General features: G+C 48.8%; 1 protein-coding gene across 1 annotated transcript in view; it reads right to left on the reverse strand.

Annotated features, from left to right (window-relative positions):
- Positions 1 to 4,650: 4,650 nt before the first annotated feature.
- LOC135902984 (tyrosine-protein phosphatase non-receptor type 2-like) overlaps positions 4,651 to 18,695 on the reverse strand; it is a 109,135-nt gene continuing 95,090 nt past the window's right edge. The window contains exon 9 of the mRNA XM_065433315.2: positions 4,651 to 13,227. Coding sequence (XP_065289387.1) covers positions 13,182 to 13,227 — 46 coding nt within the window. The 3' untranslated portion in view covers positions 4,651 to 13,181. The remainder of the gene's footprint in view (positions 13,228 to 18,695) is intronic.

An 18,695-nucleotide genomic window follows, 5' to 3' on the forward strand; every position in this document is an offset into this window, starting at 1 on the left:
TGTATAAGTTCGAGAGAAGATACAAGATTTTCCTGCCCAAGGTCCCATATAGATGACGCGCATTCAAGTTTAGGTCGTATTAGTGATTTATAAAGTAGGAATTTCAAGGACGATGGAGCAGCAGAGAAGTTGCGACGTAAATACCCTAACATGCGATTAGCGCTATTGGTAACGTATTCAGTATGGGCATTCCATGTCAAGTTTCGTGATATATGTACGCCTAGATATTTATATGATGCGACGGAATCAAGAGGAATGTTATTAAAACAATAAGAAGGGGGAGTGTTAAAGCAGCAAGAAACACGCATGAACTTACATTTGTTAAGATTTAATTCCATTTCCCAAGTTTTTCACCAGTTAGAGACCAAATTAAGATCGGTCTGGAGAGTATTAATGTCGTTGAGGTTACGTATTTCTCAGAAAATTACACAGTCATCAGCAAAAAGGTGGCTGGCAGAAGATAGGATGGACGGAAGGTTAATAATATAAATTAAATATAGAAGTGGTCCGAGGATGGATCCTTGTGGTACACCATATAACACGCTATAGTAAGCGGTGAGGTTGTGCCATTAGTGAAATCAAACTGCCAGCGGTTGAGAAGGAAAGATTGAATCCATCTAAAGACATGTGGTTCAAGATTAAGATGACTTACTTTATAAAGCAACAATTGATGGCACACTTTATCAAAAGCTTTCGCGAAATCTAAAAAGATGCAATCGGCGCAAGATGACTGGTCAAGAATGCAATGTAGTTTATCAGTGAATGACCGTAACTGCGTTTCGCAGGAGTATGTTTGACGGAAACCATGTTGCGCAGAAGAAAAAGGTTTAAGAGATTTGTATTCTGACGGTGTTATCAATTCATCAGCCAAAAGTGATTTCAGCCTGTTGGTAATTGTCACTGTGTAGGATAATGTCGGATCGTTATATAGCTTACGGTAATGTTCTGGGTAGTTTAGTTGTCTGTAAGCCTCGTGCTTGTAGTTTTCTACTGGCGAAATAAATATACTTCCACCTTTACGTGCTTCCTTAATAACAATGTCATTTCTGCAAGTAAGATTTGAAATATGACTCTCCGGCGCAGTTATGTTTTTAGGTCGCTTAGATGTCTTGGATAGATCCTCCTATCGAAACGATGGCCAGCCTTTCTGAGGCACCTTATCCCTGTTTACAAACTTTTTGCCAGGTACGTGGTAAGGCTCGAGTACGGTGGAAGAACTGAGTGGCCACGGGACTAGCGTTGGGCAGCGTTGTGCTTAGTCGGCACGTTTTTGCAATGCAGGCGGTATTATCACTTGCCCTTGCTTGGCTCTCGTCAGCTCGTCGCGATAATTTAATATTTCATGGCCTACCTGACTCGAAAGAAACCTGCCAACAGACCGAAGAAAAACTAACCTCAGCACTTAACGCCGCTTTTAGCTCTTTTCCCAGCAATTCAATTCAGCGAGCCCACCGGCTTGGCACTTACCAAACTAACAAACGCCACCTGATAATTGCTAAATTTACTAAATACAAAGCCAAAGAAACAGTACTTTCATCACGCGCGCAGTTAAGACCTAGCAATATCACAGTTAATGAGGACTTTTCACCCGAAACTCGACTTGCCCGTAAAAAACTAATCGAGTTTGCTCAATCACAACCAGACTCACCCCAGTTGAAACTCAGCTACAAGAGACTGCTAATAAACAATAAGTCCTACATGTACCATTCTATCTTAAATAGTATATTCAGGAGACGCCAGGACGCAACGTCGGCCTCAACCATGTTGTGGCTGCCTCGCTACACGTTCCTACTTAGGGACACCTGAGGGGCGGTGGGAATGTGCAAAGTAATAAAATCAGCATCATTTATACTAACATCAGAAATGTTCTGAAAAATTGTGACTCATTATCATCTCTAATTGGCACGTGTTCAGCCAATATATAAGCTCTCACTGAAACGTGGCTCTCGAATGACATTCTTGACTCGGAACTTTTTGATGGTAGCAAACAATTCACGATATACCGCTGTGACCGAACAAAGCGTCGTGGTGGCGGCGTACTTCTTGCCATTTGAAGCACATCCCGTCGTCATAGAAGTACCAATCATAGAAACATCAGTACCAATCTGGAATCAGTGTGGGCTACAGTAACTCTGAACCATCAAAAGGTAATTTTAGGCGTCTGCTATCGTCAACCGTCCTCGTCATCTGCATTTACCAATGAATTGCATCATATAATTAGTTCCATTACGACAAAAGTTTTCTTCTACACCTCTTATTTGGTGACTTCAATTTTCCTAATATAGTTTGGAACAATGATGTACCTAACTTGTTATCCTCTTCTGATTCAACGGATTTCTTGGGTATTTGTACTACATTTTTGTTAACTCAGTTAGTCACACAAGCCACAAGAATAACACCTAATTCCGCAAACATTATCGATTTGATCCTAACTAATCGTCATGGTTATGCCTTTGCCATCTATTACTTACCCGATATTAGTGACCCCTTATTGCTAAATATTAACTTAATTACTCCGTTTCTGAAACTTCCGAAGATTAAAAACATAAGACACTATAAGAGAGATAACTTTTAAGCAATAAATAATGAGCTGAGTCTATTTCTTAACATATGTTTGAGTGATTTTGAAAATCGCAGTGTGCAGTCAAACTGGAATATGTTTTCGGCAGAGGTAAATCGCTTAATCAATAAACACATCCCAACGCGTATTATAGCATGCAACCCGCGCGCGCCTTGGTGCAACAATAATTTAAAGCGACTATCAACAAAAAAAGACGACTGTATCGTTCCACGAAGCTATCACCCGCTGACTGACGTTGGAAAGCATCTAACGCCATTAGCATCTAACGCCTATGTAGCCGCACTCAAATGCGCTAAGAAATATTCTTACCAATCACATTGCTATCTATGCTGATAACTAACGTAAAAAAAAATTGGCGCATCGTACATCCACTTTCCGATAATTCTACTGCTCTTAACAATTGCTCTGGTAACCCTGTTCCCAAAAACTTATGCGCAACTCTCCTGAATAATACCTTTGTTAAAAATTTATCGTGCACTGCTGAAATTGAAGTACCTGTCTTGAATGACCATAACTTTTTAACTATGCCTCCAGTGACTGTTGAAGTTCCCGGAGTTATTCGACTAATAGATTCATTGAACATACATTCGTTACCCGGCTTTGATAAAATCAGTGATAAATTTCTGAAAAAATACCTGCTCTTATAGTTCCATTAACTAAAATATTTCAACAATCACTCAAAACACCTACTGTTCCGTCAGAATGGAAAATAGGAAAAATTATTCCTATGCATAAATCTAGCAGCAAAACATCACCTACAAATTATCGTCCGATATCATTAACCCGTACCTGCTGCAAACTACTAGAACATATTACTTTTACTAACCTTGCGGATTTTCTTGAGTCGAATTCATTTTCTTCGCCATCACAGCACGGTTTTCGAAAATCATACTCGTGTAAATCACGATTATTAACATTTACTCACAAACTACACCAAATGCTTGACCGTTCTTCTCTTGCCGATTGCATCTCTTTAGATGTTTCAGAAGCCTTTGACAAAGTGTTTCATAAACTTTTACTTTATAAACTAAGCAAATTAAACCTCGATCGTAACGTTCTAAAATGTATTAAGTCATTTCTCGTCAGCCGTTCCCAGTTCGTAACAGTTAATAGTCATGACTCACCTCATAGCGATGTCAGTCCGGTGTTCCACAAGGCTCCGTGACCGCGAAAACTCACCACATCAAAGTGACGTGTACGCGTTAAAGATGCATTCATTTGCCGAACAAAACAGATTTTTTTTTTCTGAATCGCCGCAGGCTGTCCGTTCGGAACGCAATAAAAGGTGGCTGCTGCCGATCGCTCAGGCACTGGATACACTCTTAAGCAAAATTACATCCTTTTGCCACACAACAATAATCATCATCTGCCCAGCAGGTATCAGCAGCAGGATGCCAGTCATCTGTAACCATTAGCTGAACGGCTTAGACTGCATGCCAACGGTGGCGCCGTGCTCCATCTAATTCTAAGCGCGCTTTAAGAAATAAAATATTCTGAGCTAACGACTCGATGCTGACCACTCCACATTGATCAGCAATAACTGCAGCGCAAGGGGCAAACACACGGACCACATACTCCACGCAATTTCGGCGTGGCGTCTACCGGCGCGTCCATTCTTTCTTTATTATTTTTTATCCGAGAGTAAATGCCTCAGGGCATACAGGAATATGGGATACGGGTGAATAGGGATGATTAAATGAATGAAAAAAGATTTGCTGATCTAATGAACTCCAAGACGGGTCGATAATGTGGTCCCTGCGTCCACGCAGTGTAATCGCTCGGATTATGCAGCGAAAGTCCCGCTGCTGCGAGGTGCCGGAGCCTCGTCGGTTTCAGTGCAGGGCGCGTCCATTTCGCGCAGCGTAATGGCTGAAACACGTTCTATGCGACATACACTTTTGTATCTATTCACAAAGCACGCCTTCTTTCCAGAATTAAAACGCGGTGTTCGAGACAGGCCAAAGCACTGACGGCTAATATACGACGGCAGTGCGTACCGCGCGGCTTCAGACGCGCTGCCTCCTCCCGCAGTAAAGCGCCGCCAGTTTCAGGAAACGCAAGCGGCCAGAGACGCGTGCTGCCTTCTTTTATTATTAAATATTGTACAAAGGAAAATACAAGTCAACTGCGGTTTCATGGAAGAACAACGTAAACGGTGACTTCGTGATTCAAAGTTTGAAAAGGCAGGCGTTGAAAACACACAGACGTTTTTTCACATGTCCGCGTGTGAAACGATCAAACACTGTCATACCCAAACTGTCATCTGTCAAGTGCGTCTATAAGTGACGGGTTTACGCCGCGCAGCCTATAGTGCAAGCGCAGATAGCTTTAAAGCGATTCTGTCAAGGGCAGTTCCACAATGGTTCTCGCGCGGAGGCGGCGGCGAGTGGCGGCGTGATGTCAGTCGAAGAACCGCCATCGACGCAACCTGCGTCAGAGTCCCGAAGCGGCGTCAGACAGCGTGGATGTCAATGAAAGAACTGCCAGCAATGCAACCTGCGTCAAGGCACATTCACACCGAAAGCGGAGCGTCTAATCGGACAAGCGCATTTTCAAAGCGGCGAGGCGGCGAGCGCCCGCGCCTGTTCAGACGAGCCGCGTTGTCTGGCTGTCCGCGCCGCCGGGATGGCGGGGCATCTCGCAATATCTTTGAAATTTCAGGGACGTGCCGCCATCTCGATATTTTTTTTCGTCGTGCCTTGGCGCGCTCCCGCCCGATATCTACTTCTGCAAAATGATAAGTTCAGACGAAGAAGACGAGATCGTTGGCATTGTACTCGCCACTTGTATAGTCGCTTTTCAAGATTTGTTACAGCGCAACACAAGACAAGGACAAAGGAAGGTGTAAAGCGACGACACGGCGCCGTGTCGTCGTTTTATACCTTCCTTTGTCCTTGTCATGTGTTGCGCTGTAACAAACCTTACTATAAATCCCAACCAACTGGCCCAACTTGCCCTTTTGACGCTTTTCAAGAACAGATGCGAAAAACCCAGAGAAAGACATTCGTTTACATTCGTTCACCAGCGCTTCCGCCGTGTCGGGTTCTGATTGGCTGCGGCCAAAGCGGCCAACTTGTCCGCGCGGAAAAAATCAGTCCTTGCGCGATCCGGCCAAGCGGCCGCGTATATTCCGCAAAGCGGAAAATCCATGGCCGCTTGGCCGGATCCGCTTGTCCGCTCCGCCTTCGGTGCGAACGTGCCTTCAGAGTCCCGAAGCGGCATCCGGCAGCATAGATGTCAAACAAAGAACAACCAGCGACGCAACCTGCGTCAGTCACGAAGTGGCGTGCAGCCCCGTAGATGTCAATCAAAGAACAGCCAGCGACGCAACCTGCGTCAGAGTCACGAAGCGGCGTGCGGCAGCGTGGATGTCAATCAAAGAACATCCAGCAACGCAACCTGCGTCAGAGTCACGAAGCGGCGTGCGGCAGCGTGGATTTCAATCAAAGAACAGCCAGCGGCGCAACCTGCGTCAGAGTCCCGAAGCGGCGCGCAGCAGCGTGGATGTCAATCAAAGAACATCCAGCAACGCAACCTGCGTCAGGGTCACAAAGCGGCGTGCGGCAGCGTGGATGTCAATCAAAGAACAGCCAGCGACGCAACCTGCGTCAGAGTCACGAAGCGGCGCGCGGCAGCGTGGATGTCAATCAAAGAACAGCCAGCGACGCAACCTGCGTCAGAGTCCCGAGGCGGCGTGCGGCAGCGTGGATGTCAAAGAACAGCCAGCGACGCAACCTGCGTGAAAGCCCCGAAGTGGTGTGCGAGAAAGTGGAGTTCAATCAAAGAACAGCCAGCGACGCAACCTGCGTCAGAGTCCCGAGGCGGCGTGCGGCAGCGTGGATGTCAAAGAACAGCCAGCGACGCAACCTGCGTGAAAGCCCCGAAGTGGTGTGCGAGAAAGTGGAGTTCAATCAAAGAACAGCCAGCGACGCAACCTGCGTCAGAGTCCCGAGGCGGCGTGCGGCAGCGTGGATGTCAAAGAACAGCCAGCGACGCACCCTGCGTGAGAGCCCCGAAGTGGTGTGCGAGAGACTGAATGTCAATCAAAGAACTGCCAGCAATGCAACCCGCGTCTGAGTCCCGCAGCGGCGTCCGGCAGCGTGGATGTCAATCAAAGAACTGCCAGCAATGCAACCTGCGTCAGAGTCCCGAAGCGGCGTCCGGCAGCGTGGATGTCAATCAAAGAACTGCCAGCGACGCAACATGCGTCAGAGTCACGAAGTGGTATGCGGCAGCGTGGATGTCAATCAAAGAACAGCCAGCGATGCAACCTGTGTCAGAGTCCCGAAGCGGCAACGTGGATGTCAATCAAAGAACAGCCAGCGACGCAAACTGCATCGGAACCCCGAAGGGGCAGCGTGGATGTAAATTCAAGGAACAGCCAGCGGAGCAATCTGCGTCGGCGTCCCGAACCGGCAGCGTGGGTGTCAGTCAAAGAACAGCCACCGATACAACCTGCGTCAGAGTCCCGAGGCGGCGTGCCGCAGCGTGGATGTCAAAGAACAGCCAGCGACGCACCCTGCGTGAGAGCCCCGAAGTGGTGTGCGAGAGACTGAATGTCAATCAAAGAACTGCCAGCAATGCAACCCGCGTCTGAGTCCCGCAGCGGCGTCCGGCAGCGTGGATGTCAATCAAAGAACTGCCAGCAATGCAACCTGCGTCAGAGTCCCGAAGCGGCGTCCGGCAGCGTGGATGTCAATCAAAGAACTGCCAGCGACGCAACATGCGTCAGAGTCACGAAGTGGTATGCGGCAGCGTGGATGTCAATCAAAGAACAGCCAGCGATGCAACCTGTGTCAGAGTCCCGAAGCGGCAACGTGGATGTCAATCAAAGAACAGCCAGCGACGCAAACTGCATCGGAACCCCGAAGGGGCAGCGTGGATGTAAATTCAAGGAACAGCCAGCGGAGCAATCTGCGTCGGCGTCCCGAACCGGCAGCGTGGGTGTCAGTCAAAGAACAGCCACCGATACAACCTGCGTCAGAGTCCCGAGGCGGCGTGCCGCAGCGTGGATGTCAAAGAACAGCCAGCGACGCAACCTGCGTGAGAGCCCCGAAGTGGTGTGCGAGAGAGTGGATGTCAATCAAAGAACAGCCAGCGACGCAACCTGCATTAGAGTCCCGCAGCGGCGTCCGGCAGCGTGGATGTCAATCCAAGAACTGCCAGCACTGAACCTTGCGTCAGCCCGAAGCGGCGTCCGGCAGCGTAGATGTCAATCAAAGAACTGCCAGCGACGCAACATGCGTCAAAGTACCTAAGTGGCGTGCAGCAGCATGGATGTCAATCAAAGAACAGCCAGCCACGCAACCTGCGTCAGAGTCCCGAAGTGGCGCGCAGCAGCCTGGATGTCACCTCGCGGGCAAGCGAGCGAGTTTTGATTTGGCCTTACCGAGGCATGGTTAGAATGCAGGGAAGAACTTGCACGGACAAGGAATACGCGGATAACACGCGCTTACAAGGGCGAAAGCGACACGTCGCCCTCTGCCCTCATGCAACGCCTGGCATGCTAGCACGAAAAAAGGCGTTCAATCAAAGAACAGCCAGCGACGCAACCTGCGTCGGAACCCCGAAGCGGCAGCGTGAATGTCACTGAAAGAACAGCCAGCGAGGCAACCTGCCTCGCAACCCCGAAGCGGCCATATGACCAGGGTACATTCTAACCAGGGCATGAGCGAGAACGCGCAGCCTGACAGCATTTTTACAATTACTAGTAGGTACAGCGGGGCGGGACCTTTCTCGAGGCGCTCGACGTTTCTCCGCAGGCGCGAGTAAGAACGGGTGCGAAAAAGAAAATGTGGGGGCCTTTGCTCCTTTGGATATCCGACTCTGCCTAGGCACTAGGGTGGAGAAGTTTCTTTGCGCGTGTTGTATGCATTTGTGCGTAGGCGTGCCGGCATTGCGGTGTAGGGTCGAGTTTGTTTACGCGCGGACGCCGGCTGCCTGCGCCGTGAAACAGGTAAACCAGCGCGCACTGACGCCCCATTTGACCATCGCCGTGTCTAAAGGTGGGTTGGACAGACTTTCTCGCGCGTGCGGTGCTGGTGCTGAGTCAGTCATGCCAGATTATAACTTTGTCGCGCCTTATGGCATTTCAACGTCAAAAAACGAAAACAAAAATTGGAGGACGCTTAAGCTTCGCATTCAAGAGTGGAACGCGACAGCGTTCCCGTCGACCCGCCAAGGGGTGTAAGACAATGGGCTACAGGGCAGCCATCACTTACGAGGCGCCCCGCATCGGACGCGGTGAGCGTCGAGCCATATGGTCGAGCAACGCGGCGTTCGGCGCAGCAACGAAACGTGCACCTGAGCAAGCGGAACGAACCAAAGAACTCGGTATTTCGGAGGGGGAAATGATGCACGCCAGCCAAACGTCGTGATCGGCACGGGCAGAGAGATAGACAGATAGTGATCTAAAGAAAGGAAGGACGCTTGATTCTGCTGAGGGAGCAAGGCGAAGCGTTGTCAGGGGTGAGAGAGTCCGGGCAACGACCCCCCTCGCACCGGTCCTTCCACAGCTCCAATGCGCGCGTGGCGCGCCATCTGTCGAGGCAGCGCCCTACATGGAGAGGAGGGGGTCTTCTGTGTTTGCCGCAAGATGGCTCGGCGTGTGCGGAAAGCGCAGAAGAAATGCAGCGGAAACGCACTTCGCTACTCGTGTAATTGCGACTTCTGTAAGTTACATGTTCATAATTACCGATATACACTGCAGTATAACTTTCCACGGCTCGTTTCGAAGGCAACACCGCATTCACTAGAGGCGCGTTTGTACCGCTTCGAAGCATCGAACTCGTGGCCGAGTGGTAGCGTCTCCGTCTCACACTCCGGAGACCCTGGTTCGATTCCCACCCAGCCCATCTTGGAAGTTGCTTTTTATTTATGAAGTGCCTGCCGTGATTTATCGCTCACGGTCAACGCCGCGGACGCCGACGCCGACGACACCGGCTTTTCTGCGACACGAGCTCCTTAACGCTATGGCGTTAAAACACTGATTTTCCGGGGGGAGCAATAGGGCCCGTAGTAGAGGCCTGGCCTGCTCTCCAGGGCTTTTCAGGAGCATTTTTGAGTGATCCCCTTTGAGTGAAATGAACGCATAGCGTCTTAGCAACCACGCTTGGACACGACCGCCTGATGTCGCGCCTTGAGGATTATTGGTTTTGCGTCTCGTCCACGTTAGGCTAGGTTAGCTTAGGTTTAGGTTAGGTTTACGTTAGCTTAGGTTACGTTAGGTTAACGTAAAAGGCGTTCGGGTGGCGCGACGTATTCTCACAGCAGTTACGCCGTGCGGATTATTGTCTTTGCGTCAGGCCACGTTACGTTCCGTTAGGCTAGGTTAACCTTAGGTTGGGTTAGGTTATGTTAACCTTACGTTACGCTAGGTTACCGTAAAAGCCGTCAGGCTGGGGCGGCGTATTCTCACAACAGTTATGCCGTGAGCATTATTGCCTTTTTGTCTCGGCCTCATTAGGTTAGGTTAACGTTAGGTTAGCGTAAAACGTGTTAGAGGGGCGCTGCGTATTCTCATAGCGGTGGCAGGGGCGTGAAGCATCACCGGCGCCCTTTGAGCCACTCGCGTTCAACCGTGGTTGCCAAGGCGCTCTGCCTTTTAGATTCTCAATATATGCGGACCGGCCTCTTTCACGGTCCCTACTATTCCCACGGAAACATCTGCGATGTTAGAGACGTTTAGCTTGTACGCTATTCCGGTAAACGGGAGTGGTTTGGGCGGATTACCGGATGGTCGGGGCGTAAACGTGAGCGGTGTAGCCGCCTGGTGTTGTAGAGCCCAACCAGACAAACGCATAGCTAAAACTGCAGTAACTCACCATATCCTGCTTCGCCACTCGTGCAAATTTTTGGCAGCGGCGTAATTGTGAACACGATTACGCCACTGTCGAAAATTTACGCCAGCAGCTAAGCAGAATACAGTAATTAGCTCTGTGTTTGTGTGGTTGAGCTTTGCGCCACCAGCTGGCGCCACCGATCGGGCCGCTCACCTTGACGCCCCCGCTAAATCGGAAAACCGCCCGCGCTTGTCCGGATACCGGACCCGCTAAAGGCCTCTGTTATCACCTCTTTCACCGCGCCGGAAGCCAGCGTGGGAGCGTAAACAAACTCGACCCCATTCCGCAATGCCGGAACGCCTAGGGACAAACGCACAGAACAGGCGCTAAGATTCTCCCCCGAAGTGCCTAGGCAGAGTCATACATACAAAGAGCAAATGCCCCCACATTTCCTCTCGCACCCGCTCTTACTCGCGTATGCGCGCACACGTCCGGCGCCTCCGCAAGTGTCATGCCCCTCTGTACTTACCAGCAATTGTAAAGTCGCGGACGCCGGCGTCGGTGATGAGTTATCACAAAGAAATAAAATTAGAGGACGCTTAAAAGCGATAGCAATCAAAGATCCCTGACTGCTTCTCACGCTTCCCGGCAACTGCAGCTTATGTAACCGTAACGTTTTGCTGGAAACGCTGGCGGCGAACGATATGCACGAATGCGAGCTTTCTGGATCTTTTTTTTTTCCTTGTAACACCATCGCAACCCCATCTGGATGGTGTTGCTAAGAACCGAACGGGGGGCGCAGCTCCCATTAGACAGACCTCAAACGACAGCTGGAAAAGGAACTGGTGTTTGAAATTCCGCGTAACAAAATTATTTCCTCGTAAGTTACAATCAGAGGCTATGATTTCTGTAGGTTGTGTGTAAGTCGTACTTTACGAATTTTCTGACGCATTTTACTTCGAGAAATTCAATTAGTTCAGTAACGCCACTGCGCCACGCGGGCGGGCCTGCGTGGATCGGGATGCGTGGTTCGAGATGACTTTTCTCATACGCACATCGCCACCGCCGCCGACGCCGGCACCGGATTCTCTGCGACACGAGGCTTTTAAACATATCGCGTTAAAATTAAGCAGAAACCATCGACGAGGACAGTCAAGTAAGAGAACAGCCGAACGCTTTTAGAAAGCTAATCACTTTATAAAAAACTGGCTGTGGCTTAGCTAAGGTCAAGCCCAGGATGCGAAGCATACTAGCCTTTATTTTAACGCGACAGCGTTAGGGAGCTCGTGTCGCAGAAAAGCCGGTGTCGTCGGCTCAGGCGTGCGGCGCTTGCTCAGGCGCACATTTCGTTGTCGCGCCGAACGCTGCGTTGCTCGACGCTCACCGCGTCCGATGCGGGGCGCGTAGTCGCTGCGCCGTAGCAAAGCCACCTAGAAACAGTCTCTGTAGCACGCCGCAACCTTCGCTTCTCATTCCAACGAGCAGCTCTATCTCCAGGAAGCATCTCACCTCGTGAGTGTCTAGCAGAGGCAAGCGCAGCTGCTTATATACCGCCGCGACGCCGCGAGCGACGGCGCGAGTTGGAGCCCCGTTTCTCCTCTGTCGTGACGTCACGGTGTCACGTGGTCAGCCTTGAAGGCGACGGCGCGAGTTGGAGCCCCGTTTCTCCTCTGTCACGCGGTATTGAAGGCGACACCGCCGCGCCTGAGGAGCTGGGTTGAGCTGTAGTAATATGCTTCGCATAAAATCATGATACGCTTGAAGGCGTATATTTCAGTGAGGGCATTTAGGTAGCATTTGTTTCACTTCGTAATTCCGTATAGAGAACAGAAGCAATAATCAGCTAGTCTGTTGCGGTGCTGGAGCCCTCTACTGCAGCCGCCACACCGGGGAGAGGGCGGCAGGAGAAGAGGAGGGCAATCCTTTCCGAGCCCTCCACCACAGCTATCTAAACCGTGTGACGCCGCAAAGCGTGCTGAGAAGCCCAGCTATTCGCTACAACGATGTTACGAAGGCATGTCTCCAACGGAGCCAAGGTCCACCTTCGCAATGTCACGCATTGTCAATCTTCATGACCTCTGGAATAGTCCTGGTTGTTTAACGAAACTTTACAAAATAGGTATTTTACCGTTGCGAACGCCACATATAGAACTCTAAAGTTCGTGAGAACTACGCTCGCATCGAAGGCATTTTAATCTATCTACTGTTGGCAACGGATGCGCCCCACAACATGGTTGCGCGAGAGCACGTGCTCCTTGAGTCGGCGGTGAAGTGTCTAACCGCTAATAACCGACCACCGACCGCCAGCCACTGACCACGAAAACGGGCGATAGCCTAAGAAAACTATTTGCCTTAAATGTTAGCAACGTAGCCCAACCAAGCCGTCGGAACGAGCAGCCAGACGCGGCCGTCGGTAGAGCGGGTACAGTATGCATGTTATGCAGTAACGTGTCGGATATAACACAGGATATAGAAGTACTGTGAGCTTGGATGTAGTACAAGCATTTGAAAAGGCTCAGGTATACAGCGAAGGAATATCGCGCCGCATATAGTTAACCGTTTGCAAAGTCTTTGGTAGACCTCGGGCATCGGCAAAACAGATTTCTATAGGACTTCTGAAGAGCGGGTAACTCGCATTTAGAGCTTCACCATTTTGATGTATGAATTCCTCGGAGTGGCATACATTGATCCGCCATTCTACGACCTTTATGTTGACAGTCCCCGTTTGTGTTGTCCCTTCCCTTGTCGGTGTTTCCTACGCCTGCTTTTCAAACTTTGATTCTTCACCAACTTGCTCTGCTTTCTGTTGTTGCAAGACCTCATGGTAAGTCCTTCTCCGACAGACGGTGAGGTGCGATCCGTAACCTGAAAAAAATAAAAATGAAAAATAAAAATTACCGAGCAGTTCGACACCCATATCGCTGAGCCGCTTTGGAAATAGCCCGCTTACATGCCCACCTTATGCTGCCAAGTGTTTCTGCGAGGCAATTCTAAAATCATAAAATCAAGGGTTTATCGAAACCTGATCTGGTCGGGAATCCTCATAGCATAGTTATGTGAAAATACAGACACCGACCCAATAAGAAAACTAGAAGGTTAAACAACAAAGGACGTGACGGCTCCCGAGCGGGAGCCTTGCTCGCAGTCCTTGTTAATAAGTCTTGTTCAGAAGGCGACACATTATATGCACAGGGGGCATATGTTGCACGACGTAACCTATTCAATTAAAATTCACAAATTAACCTATTTGACTACTGTATGTCACATGGTGCAATTGGGGAAATGAAGCCGTTCGGTGCTCAGCACATGTCCACTTAAGTAGTAATCCTAAGACTATAACGTCAGCTCTGAGATATTCATATATCTGCGTCAGGTGAAACACGCCTTCCAAGTTGTAGGGGACGTGAGGACGCGGTAGAAAATTTTAAAGCTGCCGTCGGAGCCGTTCAAAACGCTCAATCAACCAGTACATTAAAGCTATTGCCGTAAGCGAAACGGCTCGTCATTTCTGTTTGAAATTTAACACACGTATACAGGTCCTCTGCGTTTATAACCAATTAGTGAAATTGAGAATGGTCTTTGTTCGGACTGGTTAGATGCGCACTGCAAAAAAAGGTTTCTAGCAGAAAAAAAAAACTGACATGGACATCAGGCAAAGACACACGACACACCGCTGGACAGCTAATCAACGTCTAAAATTCGCTTCGAGACATAAAATAGCCACAAAGCAACCGCTGCAGTGTCATTTCTTTGTGAAACGCCCGTAGATCGTTTCTTAAGTTGACAGACTGGTTTTGCGCAGGTAGCCTTTCTTTTTTCCGTTAGCACAATCGATGGCGCGGTGATGCACCATCAATTCCTCCTGTTTATAGCATCCCGTCTACGGTCATGTCTGCTGACATTTCGCGCGTCAGCTTGACTTTTTCTAAAACCTTGATGTGGAATTGCACGGTGCAATGGCAATAGCACTGGTGAAGCGAGATGCCCGGCGAGGTTGCCTTCTAAAGATGCTGAATGCAGTCTAGACCCCTGCCTGTTTGTCCAGTGTATCGTTGACCGCATGATAAAGGTATATAGTAGATCACCCCTTTCTGGCAGGTATAGTGTATTCCTTTTTGTGGTTCTTTTATATATTTTTTACACACTGGTCACTTTTCTGGGCATTACTGACCCCTCCGCACATTAAATAAGTCTTGTTTGATGCTGAGCAAGCCACCGCGACGCCTTGCCGGCTATTTTCTTTAGCTTGTGGATAAGGCCATGTACAGTCAAACGCCTTTATAACGGAGTGCTTGGGGCCTCCGAAATCATTAGTTATACAGGTCACTTCTTGGTAAAGGTCGCGCGCCACACAGCTCACAATAGGACCGAGACAGAATATTCCTTCATTATACAGGTCATTTCTTCGTAGAAGCGCTCGACTGTAAATACAAAGGCAACTTTTCTCCTGGTGTCCTTTTTCCCCCGTTCTTGGGCTTCGCTGCTACGGCATCCAGTGTTTCCTAGGTATACTTTGTGGCGCAAAATACATTTCTTGAAAAGGGACAGAAGAAAGGAAGACTGTGAAGCGCCAATTTGACACTTCACTGTCTTCCTTTCTTCTGTCCCTTTTCAAGAAATGTATTTTGCGCCACAAAGTATACCCAGGAAATCTAAGCACCGACTTGCCCAAGAAGTAGTTATTTTTTTTTTTTTGCATCCAGTGTTCTTTAGCAATTCTAGGGTGACTGCTACAAGCACGCCCTCAGCGTAGCCAGTGTAACAAATCCTGGTTATCTGGTGAGAGAAGTTTCCATATTGTGGCATGACTTTAATAGATCGGCGTAAAAAACCGTCGTCGCGACGGCTCATTGAACACGTACTGCAGCGCAGGATGGCGCGCGCGCAATACGTGCGTCCGAGCTGCTTCGAGCCTATCATCGGCAGGCAGCGATTCCTGAGCTGTTGCAGCCCTTGTGCACGAAGTTATCATTGCAAGTGTGTGAATATTGTGGGAGCGCGACTATGACTTTTATGTTTAATCTGGTACCATCACATTATAGCGTCAGGGTTACTTGCGGCGAAAGAGGCAAAATGCAGAGGTGTTTACATCGCTCACTGAAAATACTCCGGCCGCATTGACAGTTGCGTGATGTGGATCTTGCAAGAACTGCACATCTACGGGCGCCTTTCTAACGAGCGTCTCGTGAAGTTACAGGCGAATATGCATCTTAAGTAGCAGAAGGTTCATCTGGGTGCGTGAGGTTAGGGGTGATAATCAAATGCTGCAAAGGCATCTCGCTCATTGCATTGATTTGCTGCGCACTTTTTTGACGCGGAAAAACTACAAAAAGGCATCTTCATCGGCGACGTCGAATGGTTCCTATGCGGATATGATTTCTGCGCCTCTGCAAACCAAATCGTCGTCTATCGTGGAACTGGTGCTGTCGTATGGAGAGAGCACGTGAGGTGTCGTCCGAGCCTGTTTCTGCAAACACCGGTGAACCACGACGCCTTCACGTGCCGGGGGCAAGTGATACCTTGCGTGACAGTGCAGCCTTCCTGGATGAAGGTTTCATTGTTTATCAAAGAAACAGACGCATATTTGTGCTAATAGTGCAAGTTTAAGCAGCAAACTGACAGCCTCGGACGACAGCCCCCGCAAGCGTAAGGAGTTTCTTGTGTCCCGGTTAAGTCCTAGAACAACTCCAGAGGACATTACGACAGCATTAAATTATCTTGTCCCAAATTAGTCTTCAATGCACATAGCTGCCGACAAAACACGACAGTTACAGCTCTTTTCGTGCATCAGTTTTGGAAGCGGGTTTAGAGAATTTCAATGATGTCAATGTATGGGGGCCCGAAGATCAATTTCTCGGTTCTTTCTTTTTTTTTTTTGAGCGCTGAAGGCCGCCGGACTCGGGCAAATGATTTGTAGAGTTTATCCCAAAATGTGCGTGGTCTTCGAAAAAGCGCATGAACTCTGACGATAATGACGTCATTTGTGTTACTAAAACTTGGCTTAATGAACGCTTCAGTAGAAGCGAATACTTTCCACGAAACTATGTCATTTTTCGTACAGATCAAGCCTGCTCTGCTTCGCGTGTAGCTTTGGTAGTGGTAGTGGTGTACCGCTCCGATACTGATGTGTACTGAAAGCGTAGGGTTGAAATTCAGTCAAGAAAAAAAAACAATGCTGTGGTTGGAGGCTGTTATTTCGCTTCTAGGGTACCTTCTCGGATTTTTTGCTCACCATCAGTGCTTAAAGGCAGGGGCTGCCAGGTGAGGGAGAAAGGCTCAGCTCCCCCCCCTTCATTCTTTAAGGAAAGGCCCAACACCACCTCGGCAGGTCAACTGCACCATTGCAGCGCCCATTCGACAAGCGCTGAAGGTTATTTTGTTACCAGCAGTGTCTTGTACGGAGCATTATTTCTTTTATTACGTGCTTCCATTATGCGACACACACACACACACACATCATATATATATATATATATATATATATATATATATAAACGAGAAGAAAGGGGGTTAACCGAGGGACCCGATATTTATTAGTCATGTAATGAGAAGCCAACAAACACTGACACCAAGTACAACATAGGGGAAATTGCATGTGCTTAATAAATGAAATAAAGTAATGATAAATTAATGGAAATTAAAGTGGATGAAAAAACAACTTGCCGCAGGTGGGAACCGAACCCACAACCTTCGCATGTCGCGTGCGATGCTCTACCAATTGGGCTACCGCGGCGGCGTTTCCCCATCCACTTTCTTGGGTATTTATGTATACTAGTAGAACCCTGGGAGTGTTAGCCAGCGCCCCCACTCACAGACCTTGGCGGCGGACGTGGAACGTCTTTTTTTGCCGCAGGCGTCACGAGAACGTGATCTTTTCGGGTGAAGGCAACTGGTCAATAAACCCACATATGCTACCTGAAGGCATCAATGTTGCCGGATTCGAGACCCTCGTTAAGTAATAAACGAGAAGAAAGGGGGTTAACCGAGGGACCCGATATTTATTAGTCATGTAATGAGAAGCCAACAAACACTGACACCAAGTACAACATAGGGGAAATTGCATGTGCTTAATAAATGAAATAAAGTAATGATAAATTAATGGAAATTAAAGTGGATGAAAAAACAACTTGCCGCAGGTGGGAACCGAACCCACAACCTTCGCATGTCGCGTGCGATGCTCTACCAATTGTGGGTTCGGTTCCCACCTGCGGCAAGTTGTTTTTTCATCCACTTTAATTTCCATTAATTTATCATTACTTTATTTCATTTATTAAGCACATGCAATTTCCCCTATGTTGTACTTGGTGTCAGTGTTTGTTGGCTTCTCATTACATGACTATATATATATATATATATATATATATATATATATATATATATATATATATTACAACGTTACTACATTAACTCAAAGGGGTTGGGACACCAAATTTTGAGGCTAAAAAAAGTATGTTGTAGGCTGCTTCCGTATGCAAGGACACCCACAACGAGATATTGGACGCTGCAAACATTTCAAAATAACTTTAATTCAGCTCCAAAAAGTCATTAAAAGCTCCTTCTCGTGGTCGAGACCCATCGCTAGCGCGGCAGTTATGACGTCACAGCGCAGGAACGAAAATATTGACGTCATAGCACACTAGCACAAAAACGTGACGTATGATGAGTAGTGATGGAATGCCCATTACGGAGGCTGCTGAGCCGAGCGACCGAGCGTAGCCTCCACTATGACCGAGCTACAGGCATATAGAAATCCTTTCTTAATGCAAATAAAGGGTAAGGCGTGCAGACACGGACACAGGTGGAGAGAAGTGGACAACACGAACGCCGCACGGCGGCCCGCGAATGGCAAACTGCGCGCGGCGAGTTGCCGTGCAGACGGGCCTCCGAAATTTAGGGACCAGGATGTGCGGCGTTCGTGTTGCCCGCTTCTCTCCTCGCATAGTTTGGCAGCTCGGAGCGGTCTCTCGTTCGCTTGGCCTTTCTCAATGTGAAGGCCCGTCCACGTTACCGGCATGAAAACTCGCCGCACGCCTACTCAAAAGATTTTGCGCCAAAAAACAACACACACAAGAAAGACGACGACACCACGGGCGCTACTTCAACTGTTTAATGAGGGTGAAAGCACTCGACATATATAGCCCTCCAAAACACCGCTCCAAACATCGCCGTTTGCCGTTCGCGGGCCCCCGTGCGACGGCGATATATGAGGAGGCGTGTGTGAGTGCGCGCGCTATACTGGTTGGCACCCTATGACCCCCCCCCCCCCCTTCATTGAAATGAGACTTTAAGCCCTGCTGATCATGTTAAGTCACTCGCAACGGCTCCTAATGCTT

Source organism: Dermacentor albipictus, chromosome 1 (genome assembly GCF_038994185.2).
Source record: "Dermacentor albipictus isolate Rhodes 1998 colony chromosome 1, USDA_Dalb.pri_finalv2, whole genome shotgun sequence".
Classification (NCBI taxonomy): domain Eukaryota; kingdom Metazoa; phylum Arthropoda; class Arachnida; order Ixodida; family Ixodidae; genus Dermacentor; species Dermacentor albipictus.